The following is an 18,956-nucleotide window of genomic DNA, read 5'->3' as shown; positions in this document are numbered from 1 at the left end:
CCTTTCTTGAGCTTTCTCACCTCTACCGGGTGAAGGCACTTCAATCTCAGACTTGCGGTTTGGAGGTTCTGAAGAATTATAAACATGAGCCAGCTCCCGAGGCAGAGGCCCCGGAAACATCCATGCAGCAAATCCTCTTCTGTAAAACAACTACGTGGCTTGCCTTTGTGAGGGAGCCCATATAATGCACTCTGGACTTCTCCTGCAGCCCGCAGAGAAGCGGGTGTCGCATCTAAAGCTGAGAGCTGTAATCCATTAGTGATACCTGCTAACGGCGGTCGCAGGGAGAAAGATCCAGAAAGCCCTGATGTCAGCCTTGGCTTTCTGCTGGGTTCTCAAAGCCATCCTCTGGGTGAGGAGGTAGGCGGTGCCTTTCGATAAAGTCACCCCGGCTCTGTGTCATCCCTCCCCCGTGAAGCAGGTGGTCTTTGATGCTGTCGGGAGAGACAGGCTGTGATGGAATCCTGGCTCCAGCTGTGTGGTCTTGGACGAAGAACACAGCTCCTTCTTGTCTGTTTTCTTCTCTCTAAAGTAGGGATAATACCAGTGCCTGCCTCACAGGACTGTTAGAGGAGGAGTAAACGCAAGCATATCCACAAGTAGGGAGCACCGGACCTGACAAACGGCAAATGCACAGTAATTGTTCGCTACTCCTATGACTGCTATGACCTTGCTGACAGCCACTCAGGGCAACTGGCCGTTATGGCTGCATCTATGTGCCAGCCACCGCATGAAGTGCTCACCGCGTGTCCCCCCACCTCTCCCTCAGAGGAACCTGGCCAGGTCGGCGACGTTCTCTCTTTGAAGGATGAGGAACTGTGGCGTAGCCAGAAGGTCTGCCTGACCTCCTTGTGTGTGATGCCACACCTGTGGCATGAACCCTTCCCCATGTCACCTCTCCTTATGCCTTCTCTTTGTCTGGCTAAATGTGCCTCCTCCTTTGGTTCTCAGCTTCTCTGTCACTCCGGAAGTCTCTCCTGACCCAAGCCTGGGTGTTAGGCCATGGCCCCGTGGTTTACCAGCGCCTCCATTTATCTTACTGCTGCATTTAGCGTGCTTGGTTCTTGTCCCTTCTTCGAGTGCCTGTATCCACCGTCTGACCAGGCTAGGTCTGAGTCTTTCTCATTGTCTCAGACATGGGCCAGTCCTGGCCCATGGTAGACAGTAAATACATACATGGGATGAATGAATGAAGGCAACGAACAAATGAATGGCATTCCCAAACGAATGATGTTAGGAAGCAGACAAGCAGCAAGTTCTTTCCGTCATGCAAATGGTGACAATCCTGAGACTGTGAAAAATGCCCCCTGAGATGGTATGATTACAGCTTTGAAGGTTTTGTAAATGGTTGAGATTACACACAGAGTAAGTGGCAAAGCTAACATTCCAGAAGCCGGGCGTGTCTGTTTCTAGATGCTGCTTCATCTCTGCTGTCGCACTAGAGCTGGGATTGATTCAAGGACCCCGCCTCTTGGACATGGGGCTCAGTGATCCAGGGGAAACTCATGCCCACACAACGGGGCCCACAGACCCTTCTGCCCACAGGAGTCATTAATGGAATCTGTTAGCAGGTAAGTGGCCAGGGCTCTAGACTTGACCCTGGCCCCACTGAGAGTCCCAGGAGGTTATTTGACCTGGCCTAAGATGGAAAGGAAAGGGTAGAAAGAAACTCTACCCCTGAGAAGACATCTGGTCTCTGCATTTTAGAATAAAAATAATCACTAGGAAGAATGGTTCAGCCTCAGCAAATCCTTGCTCTTGTGGCTGTATCCTGCTTTGCCCATCTTCACCCTAGTGCCCCCATTAGGAGTTCATTATGATCCTTGACAAGCAAGCGTGGCTCTGCTCTGTCAGAGCCCGGCCCGTGGAGGAGCCAGAAGGGAGGGGAGGCTGGCAGGGCCCTGAGCAGCGGCTGGCAGATGAACACGGGGTGCCGGTGGGGGTGGTTGTCAGAGACCTCCGCCAGCCCCAGGAATGGCTAGCACTGCTCAGCCCTTGGGGATGATGAGAGAGTGGCTTTTCAGCCACTCTGAGTAAAAACAGCTCAAATTATGGACTCAGTCAGATCCATACCACAGCCCTGTATATGCCACTTACTATTTGATCAGCTAAAGGTTTCTGGGTGTGGTGGTAAGAGGGTTCCACGGTAAACCTGTTGTACATGTCATTAAGATGAGACCCTTCTGCTTGGAAGATGAGAATGCTTTGGCCAAGACCCAGAACTTGAATGGACACACACACAACTCCCCTCTTTAAGTAATAGTTGGTGGCATGGGCTGAGAAGTTTTCCAGTATCCAGATTACCCCAGCCTGAGAAGTCAACTGTGCCATGGAAACTCTTGTGGGAAGATATGACTCCTTCCTACAGGTTGGCCTGTTAGACAGCTGAGGTCTGAGGGAGTTGGGGTGATTCCTTGGATCCTGGCTCTGTGCCCTGTAGAACCCTAGGATGTCAGAGTTGGGAGGCCTGCAAAGAATGTGGAGGCCAGTCCGTAGCTAGCATTCTTCTTCCCCTCCCAGACAGAGGCTCTGCCCATTATATTCCTGCGGAGGCAGGCCTTGAACTTGGTTCTGATCATGGCTTATCCAGGGAAGAGGCCGCAGTTCTTCCTTTGAGTTTCATGCTAGGATATCAAAAAGGTCTGAGGGGATATTCTCCAAAGGGAGGAAGCAGAGTGATATCAGAAGCTGATGTCTTAGGCTCAGTTTCTCTGCTGATGACCTTTGTGAACATGGGAAGATCAACTTTGCCTTTCTGTTTCCTCATCTGTTCCATGATGTCAGTATGTAGTTTTGAGGGCTTATAACTGTCAGCAGAAAAGCTCTACGTGTTCAGGAAGCAAAAACCAGGTGAGATATCAAAAAACCAATCAGGTATCATTGAAAATACTTCAAGAGTTGAATGATCCTGGGAACATTGGGACAATAGTAGAGATTACCATATTCAAAGCATTTTAACCTTAGACAGAACACACAAATTGCCAGGATATATAATATATTTATATATCTTAGATATTTTTCTACTCTAGGAGCACAGTATTATTTTGCCTCATTTAACAGAGGAAGAAGCCAAGACCCACAGCTGTTAAGACACTTGACTGAGAAGTGGCTTGGTCAAGATTGGAACCAGGTCTGTCTGGATCCAAACCCTGTGCCTTCCATTGGGGTGACTGCTCTGTGCTAATCAACAGGTGGTCCTAAAACATCCTTCAAAATACAGTGAACCCAGGAAGGTTGTATTCCAGAACTCCTTTCCTGGAAGCCATGTGTGTGAGTAGAAAGCATAAGTCCTTAGATGGGGGAGGCATGCAGGCTGGTTGCTAGAACCTCAGGCACCCATGCTGGGGGACAGCGGGTGTTCATTATGTTGTCTTGCCAGTCTACCCTAACCGCAGGTATTTGTTTTATTAAGTAGAACATGAAGGTTTGAGGCTAGAGCTAAATTGCTTAAGACTGTAAAGGAGAGATTTAGAACAAGGGAACAGAGGTTCGAGTTATAACACCAAAGGCTGTCTCTCGTCCACTGGTCTACCAGATATCCCACAAAGGAGGCTGCCTCTCATCTGCTGGTCTACCAGAGGTCCCTACATGGGAGGTTGCCTCTAGTTCTCTGGTTTACCAGAGGTCCCACATAGGAGGCTGCCTCTAGTCCTCTAGTCTACACATGGGAAGCAGAAGCCCCCTTCTCTCCTTTCCTCTGACCCCACACCTCTGCCTGGCCTTGCTTTCTATGCCCACATGAAGCCCCAGGGGACACTTCCTTACCACCCCATAGGCGATGATGTCCGAGTACATCCTCATCTCTGGGTACACACTGACCAGGTACCACCGGAAGGTCTTGCACTGCAGCTGTTTCCTCAGAGCCTTCCTCGCTGTGATGTCCCCGATGTCGATCCCAGAGTCCTGCAAGGGCAAGCAAATGCAGAGCTCCAGCTACCAGCAGGACACCGCTTCTCCCCAGATCTCCCCGCCCAGGCTCCTGGACACTGTCTAGTGAAGGAAGGACGCGGGGACTTAGCTCTTTCATTTCCCCGCATTGTACGTAACCCCATGACTGTCCCCACGTGGGCACTGAAACATGAGGGCTGCATGGATGGGGACTATCATCCAAGGCCATTGAAAATAAATGAAAAAAAAGGAAAGAAAAGAAAAGAAAAAGCTGGGGCCCAGGTATAGGTGAAAGATACTGAAGCATACAGTTGGAGGTTTTTTCTATCTTGTGATATGAGACAAGAGGTTCTGAGCTGTTAGTCGGGGGAGAGAGAAGGGGGAGAGTTGAAGATGGAGTCATACTAATTCAAATTCTATTCCTAATCATTGTAACAGCAAAGGCTTGTCGAACACTTGCAGAGTGTGAGGTTCCGTCCTCCATGAGACCTGCCCCGGGGTTTACATTTATGCACAGTGCCCCATTTGCAGAGAGGTTCTGCGACATCTTGCCTGAAGTCCTACAGCTGATAAAAGGCAGAGCTGAGACTTGAACCCCAGAGCCTGCCCTTCTGCCTCCTAAGACCCAAGTTCTTAGTGTAGAGAGTACTTGGGTCTGTCACTTCCCGGGGATATCAGCAAGGTGGGCCCTAAGCCATCACCATACACCAGGCAAGGAGTAGTAATGGAGACATGGAGGTGTTCTTGAGTTAGAGAGAGGGAAAAGTCCCCACATTTCTTGTGGTCCCAGAGCCGAGGGGAAAACATGGAGTCCCTGCACACCAGCCCTGCACCAGGCACAGGACCAGGCAAAGAGGGGTTGAAGCCAGAGTAGAGGACGGCGAGGAGTCTCTGCAGCTGGGAGTCCGATGTGGACTCAGCGACTTCTTAGAGGATGACACCACAGAGCCAGGGACCAGCCAGGTTCAGTGGTATCTCACGAGACACTAGCCCAGCATGGAGGGAGGGGAGCAAAGGGAGATGCAGCTCTCTCTCACTGACGCCACAGCTCATGTGTTGGCTGTGGGAACCCCCGGGGTTCTAGGGTCAACTCTGGGGTCAAGTTTCTGGGCTTGGGAAGATAATGAAATGGACATTTGACGTGTCTGAGAAAAATCACAAAGATGGCTGCTGCGCGTATCTGCCCGTGATTGGAACAAAGTATTTGGTATTAGATCAGGGGGGCTCGAGGAACAACCAAGTGTAGATACAGAAGAAATACATTTATTTTTGCCCACCAGAATTTAGGCAATATAAAAATACAAAAATTTGAACCTCCTATGGCCCGAGGGTTCAGGTTTCAGACTGCAAAGGTACAATGCCAGTGAGGACCTTCCTTCTGAGGACGTCTTGATGACCGCATCTATGACTTGCCTACTCCTCAGCTCCGGCCCAGAGCCCTCCCACCAACTGCTATTTGGCTTTTCTCTGCTGGATTCAGGAAACATGTTTGACTGATCTCCATGCCCTGACCTATTGCTGAGCTGAGCTATGGACGAGACCAGGTTGAGAATGTTTGAGTCTCGAATGTAGCAACTGGCAATAAATGTGACCTCCTCACTCCCTCCACCCCTTACCCCAAGGGATTTGTTAAGTTTTAGCTCTTTGAACTTCTCTGCACCTTATCCTTATCTCGCAAACCTATTTGCCAGGGCCCAGGCCTTCCTTCTTCACAGTATAATTGCCTTTACATGAAAATAAACTAACACTGTGTCTCAGTTTTTATGGGAAGCCACTAGAAGCTAGAAGAACCTGCCCTTGGAAGGCCTCCATGTTTTCTTAAATTCTGGGTTCCCATGGGAAAAATTTCTTTCTATGCTCAGGATCAAGGGACAGTTTGTCTCTCTCCCTATGACCTCATGGAAGGTGGGAGAACTATCCATCAGGGGTCCATTTCCACTTTAACTTCTATGAGACTCTAAGATCAGAGCTTTGCTCAACTTATATTTCTGGTTATCATGGCCCTTTTCTCTTCCTATTTATTAGTTGACTTTTGCCTTGCTGTTTTAATGGTTCAGCGTCTGTACCATGTATTTATTATAAATTGCATCAAACTCTTCTCAGATTGGGGTTAGAAATTGAGAAATAAGCAAACATTCTCAGAGAGGGTCATGTTGGCCCTTATTATTTAAAAAAACAAAACAAAACACAAAACATATCTTCCCCCCTTGCCAAATACTCAATGGGTTGAATAGTGAGTGTCTCCTGCAAAATTTGTGTCTAACCAGAACCTGTGAATGTGGTCTTATTTGGAAATAGGATCATTGCAGGTGGAATTCAGATCTGTGGATGAAATCAATTGGGTTTGGGGTAAGCTCTAAATGCAATGACTGGTATATTCATAAATCAGAGGAGGGGTGGTTTGAACACACAGAGACATAGAGATGGGGGCCAAGATTGGAGTGATGCATTTATAAACCAAGGAATGCCAGGAGCCCACCAAAGCTGGAAGAGGCAAGAAATATCCTCTTCTAGAGCCTTCTGAGAGAGCACAGTGTCACCAGCACCTTGATGTTGGGCTTCTGGGCTCCAGAACTGTGAGAGAATCAAATTCTGTTGTTGAAAGCCACTCGATGTGTGGCAATGGGTTATGGCAGCCCTTGGAAACGAAAACACTCAGCCACACAAAAAGCTGTATTCCTGGGGCACCTGGGTGGCTCAGTTGGTTAAAGTGGCTGCCTTCAGCTTGGGTCATGATCCCAGAGTCCTGGGATCAAGCCCCACGATGGACTCCTTGTTTGGTGGGAAGCCTGCTTCTTCCTCTCCCTCTGCCTGCCGTTCTGCCTACTTGTGCTCTCTATCTCTGTGTCAAATAAATACGTAAAATATCGAATTAAAAAAAAAAAGCTATATTCCTTCCTGTGTGTGCGGCCACAAGCACAATCTCTTTTACAGCCAAACCCGAAGAAGGGCTGTCAGCTCCCCACCGTCACACAGCCTATCTTTGGGCAAGAGGAAGCAGGGGTGGGTCTAGAGTTCCTGAACCCCGGGTGAGAAAGCACTGATGCTTTGCTGCAGGCCCACTTTCCGTTTGTTGATGAGCAAACTGATTTTCAATCAAAGCAGACGGGATCCCAGAGCTGGCAGCTCTTCCCACCTTCCAAAAGCTTGGGACCGAACGTGGCGAGGAAGCGGATGGGAGAGGCAGCTCTGGCTGGTACACAGCCTGGGGAGGACTGGGCACAGAAGGCAAGCGGGGAGGATGGCGGCCCGGCAAGGGCATTTTAAAGCTGGGGTGGGAAGGCCCGGGCGTAAACAAGGCCAGCCACAGCAAGAGCTAATACTTAGCTGGTGACTTTGCTATGGGCCGAGCACCGATCAAAGTCTTTACGTAGACTAACTTATCTAATTCTCAAGGCAGCCACTGGGCAGGGTGGAAGGGGTCCAGCTCCCTACCTACAGCTAGGATGCTGCAGACAAAAGGGGAAATCAATAGGAAACAGATGTTCTTGTGGTTGAGCACAAGGTACTGGGACACCACCCCATCAAGGGCAGCTGGGGACACTCTTGGGGAAAACACAGGGGGTGGGTGTTGTAGCATCCACACTTCCTCCCTCTTCTTTCTTTGTCAGTTCATCTTCAGTACGTGTCAGTCGTTGTCTTAAGCTCTCTGCATACTAACAGGAAGAAGACACAGACTTTGCCTGAAAGGAGGATCTGGAAGATCCAGACAAGTCAACAGTCTCTCTGCACACAGCGTGCAGAGAGGGAAGCTGAGGGAGAGCTGCCCTATGGGGCAGCCAGGATTGGGGGGGGGCAGTGGGGGGAAGTGAGGGTGAGCAGTCACGGAAGGCTTCCTGGAGTAGGTGATGCTCAAGGTGAATGTGGAAGGACTAGCAGGATGGGCTAAACTAGTATTACTCAAACTTGGCAGTCCCAAACCACCACCCAGAAAGTTTTTAATGGATTCTGGCACCACTAGGCATCTACTCATCAGAATCTCTAAGGATGAGACCCAGAAGCAGTATATTTAAAGCTCTTCAAGTCATTCTGATGCAGTTGGTCTGCAGATGCACTTTTAGGAGTTACTGACCCAAGGAGAAAGGAATGGCACATACTGCCAGCAGATCCATTTGTTAATAAAGCATCAGTGAGGCTTTCCTGAGCCCTGACCACATGCCTGCCTTGTGCAAGGCCTGCTGGCACAAAAGGGAAGAACACGATCTGTCCCCAGAAAGCCTCGAGTCTCAGGCGGTGGTTCCCAGCCCTGGACGGACATTAGAATCCCCGAAGAGCTTTCCAAAAAATGATCCCTGGTCCCCTTCCAAACCAATTAAGTCATAATCTCTGGGGCTGGAGCACAAGGGATTTTAAAGTTCTGCCAGATTTGAGAGCCCCTGGTTTAATGAGAGAGAGAGAGACTTTTATACAACAGCACATTCTTTTACACAGCAATGATGCAATTACAGAGACATGCAGGCAAAGGGGGCATTTTCTCCCACTGAGGCTGACTTCCTAGAGGAGGAGTCCCGGCGCTGAGTCTAACTGGGTGGAGGGAAATGGGGGAAGGTGGAGGCTGGGGAAGAGGCGGAGGGCAGGGAATGCATGCAGAGAGGACAAGATGCGCAAACGCACGGAGGCCAGAAACGGTGCGGAGCGGACTCGGGCGTTCTCTCTGGCTGTGCCGGCCGCGGAACTCCGGGACAGAACAGGGGAAAGGGACTAGAGATGGCAGTGGAGAAAGCACGTCAAACAACAGGCTTAATGCCTGAACTTGTGCACCATGGAGAGTCCTTTAAAGATTTTAAGCAGGGCAATGACGTGGTCCCTGTGAGGTTCTTTGTTTTTTGTTTTTTAAAGATAACTTTGGGTAGTACAGAGGATAGATTTGAAGGTGATAAGGCTTGAGCCAGGGAAACCAGCCCAAAGCTCTTGCAGAGGAAAAGACAAGGCTTGAACTCAGACGTGATGGGGTTGGGAAAGGACAGGATAGGGCTCCGTGACAGGCTGGGAATGCGGCTTGAGGGAAAGAAGGATCAAAGGAAGATGCCCAGTTTCAAGCTCGTGGATCTGGGCAGATAGATGGTGGTATCCCAAACTGTGGTGAGGAGGGAGAACAGGAGCAGCTCTGGGTGGGGGGGAGGATGTTCTCTGTTTTGGCAGACTCCGTCTCAAGTGCTCAAGGGAGCAACCAGGAGATGTGCAGCTGTAGGTCTGAAGCTGAAGGCACAAGTCAGGGCTGCAGATCTTAGTTCGGAAGTCATCAACAGATACAAGCACCCAGGAACAGAAGGGGCCACCAGGGAGATGAGGTTTAATGAGAGCGGTTGGCCAAGGATGGATCCCTGGGTACATGTGAGCATCCGAGGGAGGTGAGAGTTGCCCACAAGGAAATTAAGAGCAATCAGAGAAAGATGGGGGTGTACTGGGCTGTGGCATCATGGAGCCAAGTGAGTACAGAGTTTCAAGGGAAAGGTGGGATCTTGTAGCTTAAAGACTTTAAAATGTCCATTAAGCAGTTAGGATGCTTTGTCACAAGCAGTTTGGGTGCAGTACTGAGACTTCAGAAGTGAATGGAAGGGAAAAGGTGTTGACCCTTTCCAGAAACCTGAGAAGAGTTAGGAGAGGGTATCTGGACAAAGCAGGGAATGTGGGGCGGGCGGGGGTTGGGTCAAGGGATAGACTTTTAGAAAACACACTCACCTTTTCCTTTTCCGCCTGAGGTTTTATCCTGGACCCTCCCACCCTGCATCTGCTTTTCTTGAGTTCACTCCCCTCTCCTCCCACCCATCTGACTGGGTTTGAACTACCCCTCTGAGGAGTCACAGACGCACACTGAAGTTTCATCATTCTCTAATTACTTTTCTCACTTGCTTCTCTGCCATTCATTGGATTTACTGTCCATTTCCACATTCCATTTCTGGCAGCAGCAATGAGGGGAGAAGTCTAAAAGGTTTGCAGCTTTGGGGTGTGGAGAGAAGGTGGTCGGAGTATGGACAGGACTCTGCTAAGGGACTGGGGATCTATGGTGCTTTATTGCTAGGTTCCTAGGGGACTTTCCAAGCGTTCTTAATGTTTTGCTATCAGAGGACACCCACAGAGGCACTCAGCATGCTCCCCAGAATACTGTGATCCAACGCCCACAGCCACAGATGGGTCCGGAAGGCACTGCTGTTTCCCTAGAAACACTCCCACTGTCAGGGATGCAATCCTGGGGCTGGTTCATCAGGGTTGCCCGCACCCTGGCTGGTACTTCTTGACTCTTCATTCTTCTCTCTGCTGCTGAAATGTCACTGGTTGTGGGCGTATACGTCCCAATGCAAGCCTCCTCCCCCATGATGGTGGTGGGGATGGGGAGCTGCCTAAAAGCCCCTGCCCATGGCCCAGCCTATTTTCTCAGTCACTCAGCCAGAGCAACATTAGCTGAGTGGAGAGATCGGGGAACGGGGACTTCATATGGAAACTTCAGGCAAAAATCAACCATTTCCCTATTAGGAAGAAAGAACTAAAGCTTTTTAAAGGACTTCCAAGGGGGAAGAAAGAGGTCATGCAGTCAGCAGCTGTCTCAGATAGACACTGCAACATAAGCAATGATCTCCAGGCAGGCAGGCCGGTGAGCAGGTGGGGAGCCCGTGGCTGGCATCTGTTGGGTTCTCCCAACTCAGTGGTCCAAGGTCATTTCCATATGATACATGGCAAGGCTGAACAAATCTACTAGAGAAATATTGCTTTTTCTCGGGCACTCCGTAAGGGTTAGTGGCAAGAGGGATAGAGGACGGTGGCAGGCAACAATGAGATTCTGTGAAGGTTAGGAAGAGCTGAAAAGTGTCCAGAACAGTTCCCTTCTCCTCCTGAGGATCCTTGAGAGGGTGCATCCCCTCCCCAGGCATGTGGGTCAAGATATCTCAAAGCCATGTGGACATTCCTTAGTGCTCTGGTCAAAGGTTCAATGGAGAAGCCTGAATCCAGTCTACAGGGAGATTAAGGTGCGTTTTGTGAATTCTGGTAATTTCTGGTATATTTATATAGCAGAGAAGCTGAGGACCTGGGAACATGAGGTAAACTTGGAACCATCTGCTCCAACATTCTCATTTATTTATTTAGTTAGTTTAAAAAGATTTTATTTATTTATTTGAGAGAGAGAGAGAACAAGCATGAGCGGGGGTAGGGGCAGAGGGAAAAGGGAGAAGCAGACTCCTCACTGCGTACGGAGACTGATGTGGGGCTCAATCCTAGGACCCTAAGACCATGACCTGAGATCATGACCTGAGTCAAAGTCACACACCCAACTGACTAGGTCACCCAGGTGCCCCCAATTATTCTTACTTAAAATGAGGATACTGATGGGGCACCTGGGTGAGACCGTTGGTTAAGTATCTATCTGACTCTTGGTTTTGTCTCAGGTTGTGATGTCAGGGGTCGTGGGATCGGGCCCACATCAGGCTCTGCCCTCAGTGTGGAGTCTGCTCTCCTTCTGCCCCTCCCCCACTGCCTGCGCTCTCTCTAAAATAAATAAATCACACACACACAAAATATGAGGATACTGAAGTTGGGAGAGAAGTCTTCCTTTAAGCATGCTGCCCAGGGACAGGCATGGGGAGACACGGCTTAGTGCCTCACGGTCAGCCTCTTTTCTTCCACACGTGCTATCTTCTGGGGCTGAGAAGCTACTCTAGCACGGATCACAAGACTCTGGTTGATCCATGGGAAGAAGGGTTTAGACCCATATTTTTTGTTTTTGGTCCCCCCTCTGCAAACCCCGAAACCCCATCCCCACAAGGGCTTCCTACCTCCTGGGGTATGTTCCAGGCCATGTAGACATGGCTTTTAAACTCGTCCATCCAGACTTCAGCCACCCTAAGGGCATTCCTGCGGACGTGGGCCGTGAGGTCCTCGGTGTAGGGCTTGTGGGCTCGCTCGATGTGGGCAATCCGGGAGCAAGGCAGGACCTCCACGCTGCCGCCACACTGCCACACCTGTAGGGGACACAAGAGCCACTCATCAGTGTCCAGATTTGACTCTAAGCCACTAAACCAGACCAGCCTGAGCACGGACAGCTCCAGCTCTCTTCACCTTGTCTCTCAGGCCACGGTCGGCAAAGGCAGTGAGCTCTACCTTATTTCTACTCCTCTAGCAGGAAGATGATTGAGTCTGTTTCTATCTTGTTTCTTGTTGCCATGGATTTACCAGCAAAGAATTAATGTGCTTTCTCTTCCCATTCCTTCTACTGTGCAAAGAAGAGATTAAACATTTTTGTGAACAAAGATCTGGATTCTCCTTGCCCCTGGTGGAGAAGTTAACAAAAATCTTCAGAATTGTCTCTGCTGCTGTGCTTGACATAGAAGAAGCAGCAGAGAGAGACAGCATCAGAGGGGGAGAGATACAAAGAAGGGAATCATGCGAAGCTTCTCATTGACCTCAGTGACTAAGAGCTTGGACTAGATGCAATTGGACTTAAAAGAAAATAGAGAAAAATGATCTTCTATTCTAAGTGTCGAGGGACAGTGTCTTGGAGGTCTTTCCATGATCATTCCAGCTATTCTGAACTTTGAATGTTCTGGAACATGCGTGTCCTTTTGTGCCCTTAGGCTTTTGCCCATTCTATGTGTCATTTTAGAATGCCACTCCTTCTCCAGCTGAAAAAATATCATCTCTCAAGATCTTGGCCCTATGACCTCTCTGTTGTGGGGTCTTTGTGCAATTCCTGGGGGCAGAGCTAACTGCTCCCTCCTCTGGTCTCCAAAGCTCTTGCTCTCATGACTTCCTGCTTACCTGTGAGTCTCCCTCTCTTCCTCACTCCGTGCTCCCAGATGGAAGAATAGTATCTCACTTAGTTCTTGTCTCCTAACAAGTTCTTGTCACTTAGTAGCTTAGTTCTTGTCACCTAACAAAAGGCCTAGTACATAAAAGTACTTTATAAGTTCTTATTGAATAAATATATGGCTGATGGTATTTAATCACTCAATCAATAGTGATCAATGCTTAATAAATGTGGGATGAATCTGAAACACTGGGCCAGAGCTGATGAATGAGGCTTCTAGGGGAACACAATCATCATCTCTGGGTGGACAGCAGAGGTCTCTTGTCAGGTACTGTCAGCTCAACAATTTGGTAGAAAATGTTCACACTTATAACATGTATCCATCAACGACCACAGGACTTCATCCAAGATAAAGTCAGCTTTGTTTTCTCTTTTTGTTTTTTATTCAAGTATAGTTAGCATACAGTGTCATTTAGTTTCAGGTGTGCACTGTAATGATTCAACAATTCTATACATTTCTCAGTGTTCGTCAAGATAACTGTACTCTAAGATCAGCTCTGGATTTTGCTTAATTACCCCCGGAGTTAAGAAGAGAATGCCTTTTCTTCCACCTGTCTGTTTCACACCAGTTGTCTAGTTGCTCTGGGCAGTCAGAGTCGGAAGGCAACGGATCACTTTTCCATTTTCTGAGCTTGTCTTCCATTTAGTATAATATTTAGAGTGAATGGAAAGGAAACAAGCATTCCCACTGGGTGTCTGCCGTGTGCCAGGTACTGGACTGTGCCTGTGGGCAGGTGGCACACTGTGGTGGTTATGAGGAAAGGACTTGGAACCAGACTACTTGGATTTAAATCCTGGGACATAAGAAGCATGCCATCAGCTCAGCTGTTACTATACTAATTATATTCAGCAGGATCTTCAGAATAACCCTGTGAGGGAGTGGTTGATGTCTCCAGTTCCAAATGGGGAAACTGAGGCTAAAGGCTATCCCTTGGCCAAGGCCACACAGCTGGTACTGAAGGGAAAAGGATCTGTTTGAGCCCCACGGAAGCTCACCAAAGAGAGGAAGCCATGGAAGGCCCCAGGCTGTGCACGTTCATGTCCATGACCTATACGTTCTGGGGACCTTGCAGACTTCCAATTCACTGGGCTCAGATTGGCAATGAGAGCCTGTGAATACTGTGAATATGTTATTGACAACACAAAGAGTCAGGGTAATTATTCTTTGCAACTGGAACGGAGGCTATCACTTGGCGTATTTCAGCAACACAGCCCAGAACATGATTCGTAACAAAGCTCTATTATTACAAGACCTGTTTCTCAAAGAGCCGGTTCACCATTTCATGTTAGAGTGGGCGCCTCGGCCGTGCTTCTGATCAGAAGGGTGACGGCTGCACGTCCCATCCACCCTGAGTGCATAGTCAAAGGAGCGGTGTGATCTCAGTGGCGGGCTCTCGAACCCACTTCCTTCATTATGGCCACAGCCCTTGTCCAGACCCCTGTCATGGCTCATCTGGACCCTGCAACAGCCTCTAAACAACTGATCTCCCTCCTGCCTTCCTCCTCCGGTCTCTTCTCCTCCCAGCAGCCAGAGCAATCTTTGGAAGGTATAAGGGGGATCATGCCCCCCTGTACCTTACCAGCACAGCCCCAAGGCTCCTGAGGCTCCTGGGGCCTGTCCTTGCTCAGCCCCCTCCACCCAGGGCTTGCTTCCCCATGCACTCCATGTCACAGTCATGCTGACTGTTCTCACTCCCTCCAGCATGCTGGGCTTCTGCACACAGAATTACGTACTCCACCCCTGCCCAGGGTCTCCTTCCGACATGGGCCAAACAGTACCCAGGACAGATCACCGGTTTCCTGCAGAGGTGGGGCTGGGCTGGGAGGGAGGACATAGTATTTGAAAATACTGCCTTGGAGCCAGTGAGAATTAAATTCAAATATTGTGCTTCTGGCCCCTGCTGCTGCGCCACCTTCGGCAGGCGACTTCTCTGCCTCAGCCTCAATGTTGTCCTGGGGAGGAGGGGGATGTGTTCATGTGTTCAACCCTGGGTCTGCTTCAGTCTGAGCACCAGCAGTCAAGGGGGTAGGAGCAGGACACCTGAGCCCATTCTGTCCCCACTGTGCACCTGCTGAGGGGTGACTTTGGGCCACTTAACCTCTTGTCTATGAAACACGCACAGCAGAAGTCATTTCCGCACAGGGCTGTGGGCTCAGGAAGCCTCTGTGTATGCTATTATTTTCTAAAAACCTTATAATTGCTGCTCTTTAGCTCTCCTGGACATCCACCTTCTGGGAAAAATATAACTGCAGAGGACTCCCATGTCTGGCTGAGCCCACCAGACAAGAGACAGGCTGCCTTCCAGAGTGACCGGCTCAGTGTGGAGCAGTGCACCAGGCTCCTCCCCAGAGACTGAGAGCCCTTGTTAACCTAGAGGTCATCCCTGCTCCTCCCTCCTGTGCAAAGGAACTCATCGATGGAGAAGATGATGGCATCTGTCTAGACGGCAGCCTTTGGGTTCCCAGCGGTCTCTGGGGACAGGAGCAGAAGATGTAGACCCAGCAGGTTTGGCCTGCCACCTCTGGACCCTGCCCAGTGACACTGAGACAAACAAGAGGAAGCCCGCGTTCTCTGATCCCCAGATGATGAGCGGCTCTAGGGACCAATGACTCGATGCACAGAGATTCTCAAGTCTTCCCTACAGGGGATCTCAGAGACCCTCTCATGGATGGTAGGCAAAGAATAGGAAAGAAAATCACTGGCATTTGGACCTTGTGGAAGATGATATCATGAAACTTCCGTGGAGGCGTGGGTGGGACAGGGGATGAGGAAAGGAGTGAAGGGGAGCTGTGCCTGGGACACGTCACAGTTGGCAGGAGGTAGAAAGACCTAAACCAGAAGGAGGCTACAGACAGGAAGGATTATGCCAGAGAAGCAGGGCCACTGGATGGAGGCCAAAGATGTGGGAGACAGTGATGGCTTAGCCTTGCAAGGGAGGAGGGCCGGGAAGGTGGGCACCAAAGACATGGCCAAGAAATGAAGGTCGAGGGTTAGTAACCAAGAAGGCTGATGAGGTCACCTCATCAGGAAGCACCTACAAGATAGAGAGCTTGATTTTTACATGGGGGACATGTGAGCCTGGCTTGGTAGAATAAGTGAGGCCCGTGCTCAGTCCTACAGGTACTTGGGACACCTGACACACGTCAGCCCTGGATGTAGGCTGGATCTTGTGGCTCCTGGATGGGCACTGGGAAATAGATTTCTTGACCACATCAAATTCTCTCCTGTCTCTGTGCCTTTGCTCCTGCTATTTCCATCTTTCTGGAACAATCCCCACCCCACTTGTCATCCAGCTCAAATATTACCTTCTCTGATGGCCCATTAGATTCCCCTCGGAATACTTACGGGGCCCCACCCTTTCTCTCAGTAACACTTACTCACAACACTTCCATTTAGGTATTTACTCTTTTGATGTCTTTCTGCTGCTTCCTACTAGACTATAAGCTCCGGGAAGACAAGGATCACATTGCATACACCAGCCCCAAGCATTTAGTATACATCCAATAGTTGTTACTTCACTGAGTGATTCTCGCAATCTGAGAGTCCCAGGCTTTCACGGACTACGGAAAGGCAGTTTTAACTCGCTCAGCTGGATCCCCTAATAAAGGCCATAAACATAAAATGTGGCCAGATTTTACCAAACACAATGACTTCCTTCAAATCCAAGCGGTTTTTCAGCAAAGCTCTGACATTTAAGTGCACGCCGCTGTAACCGGAGAGAGTCACTTTGGCTGCAGAGCTTAAATTAACATTGTAAAACCTGGCGAGTCATCAAATGAGCTTAGTGGAAAGCAGGTCGCTTCATCTTGTGGAACCCCGAACTCCCTGCAGAGAGAGCCCTCAACCTGGCCAGTGCTTGCGTACACCCGCAGAGGAGTCCATGGCTTTCTCCCAAGTGGGGCCAAGAACCGGAAGTAGACGAAGTAGATGGTAAACAGCAGTCACCCGGTGTGGAGGAAAGTCTCACCACCAGCCCTTCCCAGAGAGCTCTAACCCTATTATTGTTTCCAGAAAGGCTTGGAGCATCCACGTGGGAACCATCAGGGAAGGCAGGTCTTGGGGACTGATGGAGAGGGTTTGAATCCTGCCTCTGTCACACATTAGCCTTTGACTTGAACCTGTCTTTGGATGTCAGTGGCCTTTTTGTTGGGGATCGTGATGCCCTGGCCGGTTTAAGCGAGATGTTCTATGAAAAGCTCCCACTAGCAAAGACAGGCATGTGGTGGGTTCTTAGGGAAGGTCAGGTTCCTTTCCCTTTCCAGGACTGGTTGCTGCTGGTACAAGGTCAAGTCAAAAGATCTGCATTTATATTCTGTTTGCCACTTAGATAAACAAGCCCATTTCCCTCCTAAGCTTCAAATTTCTTCTAGCTGCCAAATGGAGGAACTGAACTCAACGAGGTGATCGATTCCATCTACTTCTCCCATTCTGGGATTCTACGTTTCCTTGCCGGTTTGAGACCTGACTGGCAGAGTTATAAATCAGAAGTTGTAAAACAGGGAAACAGTGGAGGCAAAGCAACAGGGAACAGTTTGACCCTTTCTCCCACACAGGGACTCCTGATCACTCTGTAGTCTATGTCAAGGACAGCAAATAACACTTCCATGTTCAATCCATTTGCTTGTTAATGTCCTTCTGAAGTGCTGTGTTGAGAAGGATTCTGAGGCTCTGAATCATTCTGAGAAGGATTCTCTGGGCTCCGTGGAAAAGGATGCCACAATTCATTAGTAATGTTTACTGTAGGCAAGGAATCAGGAGTGGTGGCATCTCAGCCTTGTATCAGAGACGTGAATCCCAGGTTCCTACATCCTGTCCAGCTTTTTATCTCCTCATGACTTTTAATGATCTCTTTGCTCTTGGAAAAATGTTCCCAGTCTTCCTTTAGTCTAGAAAGCCTCTTTCCTGCTCTCCATCCATCCAAAGCCAGCTGGGCCCAGCTCCTCCAAACTCCTGAAACACATGATTTGTACCACTCATGGGGTCCGTATTTCTTGGCTCGCGTTGTTAATTATCTTTTTATGTGTAACTGTCTCGCCTAAGTTGGCTGTGAAATGCTGAGACAGAGTAGAAAGCCAAACCAGGCAGGCTGGGGGAAGGAAGACGAGGAGGATGGAGGCTTAGACCAAGTCCTGGGAATAGCTGGCAGAAGACCAGAAACTCATTCGCAGGGTGGTGGTGGGGTCAGAAATGCAGGTGAACAAAGATGCCGAACAGGGCCCCTGAGTAGGGCCATGCAGGGCTCCTTTCCTGGGCATCCTTCCATTCTGTGTTTGGGGCCCCTTGCTCACCTCACCCTAGGTTCAGTCCTGCATGGGGGTGAGAAGGGAAGAGAGGTCAGGTCTAGGCCAAGCTAAGACAAACTCCAGAAGCCAACAGCAAGCCAAGATCAAGGGCATGAAGCAGAGGAGAAGCCGGGAAGGAGACAGTGTTAAGACAGGGAGCCAACCTCCCTCCAACATGGGTCCCGTTCCCATACCTGCCACCTTCAGTCTCCAGAGAAAGATCATGTTCCTTGGCAGGATTTGCAAGGCCTCTGAGACCCGGTCTCTCCTGTTTGCTGCAGCTCCTTCTGCCATCCTCTGCTATCCTGTTACACCCACTTCTCTCAGTTCCTAGGGCAGATGTAGGATCCCTATACTCACATTTCTGCCCTGCACCCCATACCAATCCCTTCACTGGAATTCTTCCCCGTGCGATACATTTATTTCCCTAGTAATTTCTACTGACTCTTCTTGGAGGCCCTAAATTTGGGTAAATACCTCTGCTAGGTGTTGCCTACCACCTGTCCTTCCTGGGGCACAGCACTTCCGATAGTTGTGTGCATGTGTACAATGAAAGACACACGACATAAGAAACAACGGTTCACCTACCACTCTGCTAAAGAAACAGTTCCTTAGCAGTAACTCGGAAAACTGTGTGCTCTTCCTCACCCCCAAAGGTAACCCATTACCCTGAATTTTGTTAATTTCCTTGCCATCAACCTACATTACCTATGTGGTTTTACCCGTCTTTGGACGCTACATACATGAAAGCATATTGTCTGCATTCCACGACGTGCTCCTTGGTCCATTTATCCTCATCGCCAGAGTATTCCATTGTGTAAAGATGCAGTGGTTTCCTGACGCACCCTCTTGTGGGTCGGCCGTCTGGTTGTTTCCAGGATAATGGAGAATGCTCCGTGGGACAATTTCTACATGTCTCTTGGTGCCCAAGAGCGAGCACCTCTCCATGCTCCACCCCAGTGGAATTTCTGAGGCATACATTGTG

General features: G+C 49.5%; 1 protein-coding gene across 1 annotated transcript in view; it reads right to left on the bottom strand.

Moving 5' to 3' along the window:
- LOC111159475 (polypeptide N-acetylgalactosaminyltransferase 18) overlaps nt 1-18,956 on the bottom strand; it is a 342,809-nt gene that overhangs the window by 45,574 nt on the left and 278,279 nt on the right. Inside the window, exons 7-8 of the mRNA XM_022521983.1 lie at nt 11,658-11,843; nt 3,766-3,903 (exon numbers count right to left, since the gene is read on the bottom strand). Of these exons, the coding sequence (XP_022377691.1) occupies nt 3,766-3,903; nt 11,658-11,843 (324 nt within the window). The remainder of the gene's footprint in view (nt 1-3,765; nt 3,904-11,657; nt 11,844-18,956) is intronic.

This window comes from Enhydra lutris, unplaced genomic scaffold (genome assembly GCF_002288905.1).
Source record: "Enhydra lutris kenyoni isolate GAN:26980312 unplaced genomic scaffold, ASM228890v2 scaffoldscaffold68, whole genome shotgun sequence".
Taxonomy (NCBI): Eukaryota; Metazoa; Chordata; class Mammalia; order Carnivora; family Mustelidae; genus Enhydra; species Enhydra lutris.
This window is presented reverse-complemented; position numbering and strand designations above follow the sequence as displayed.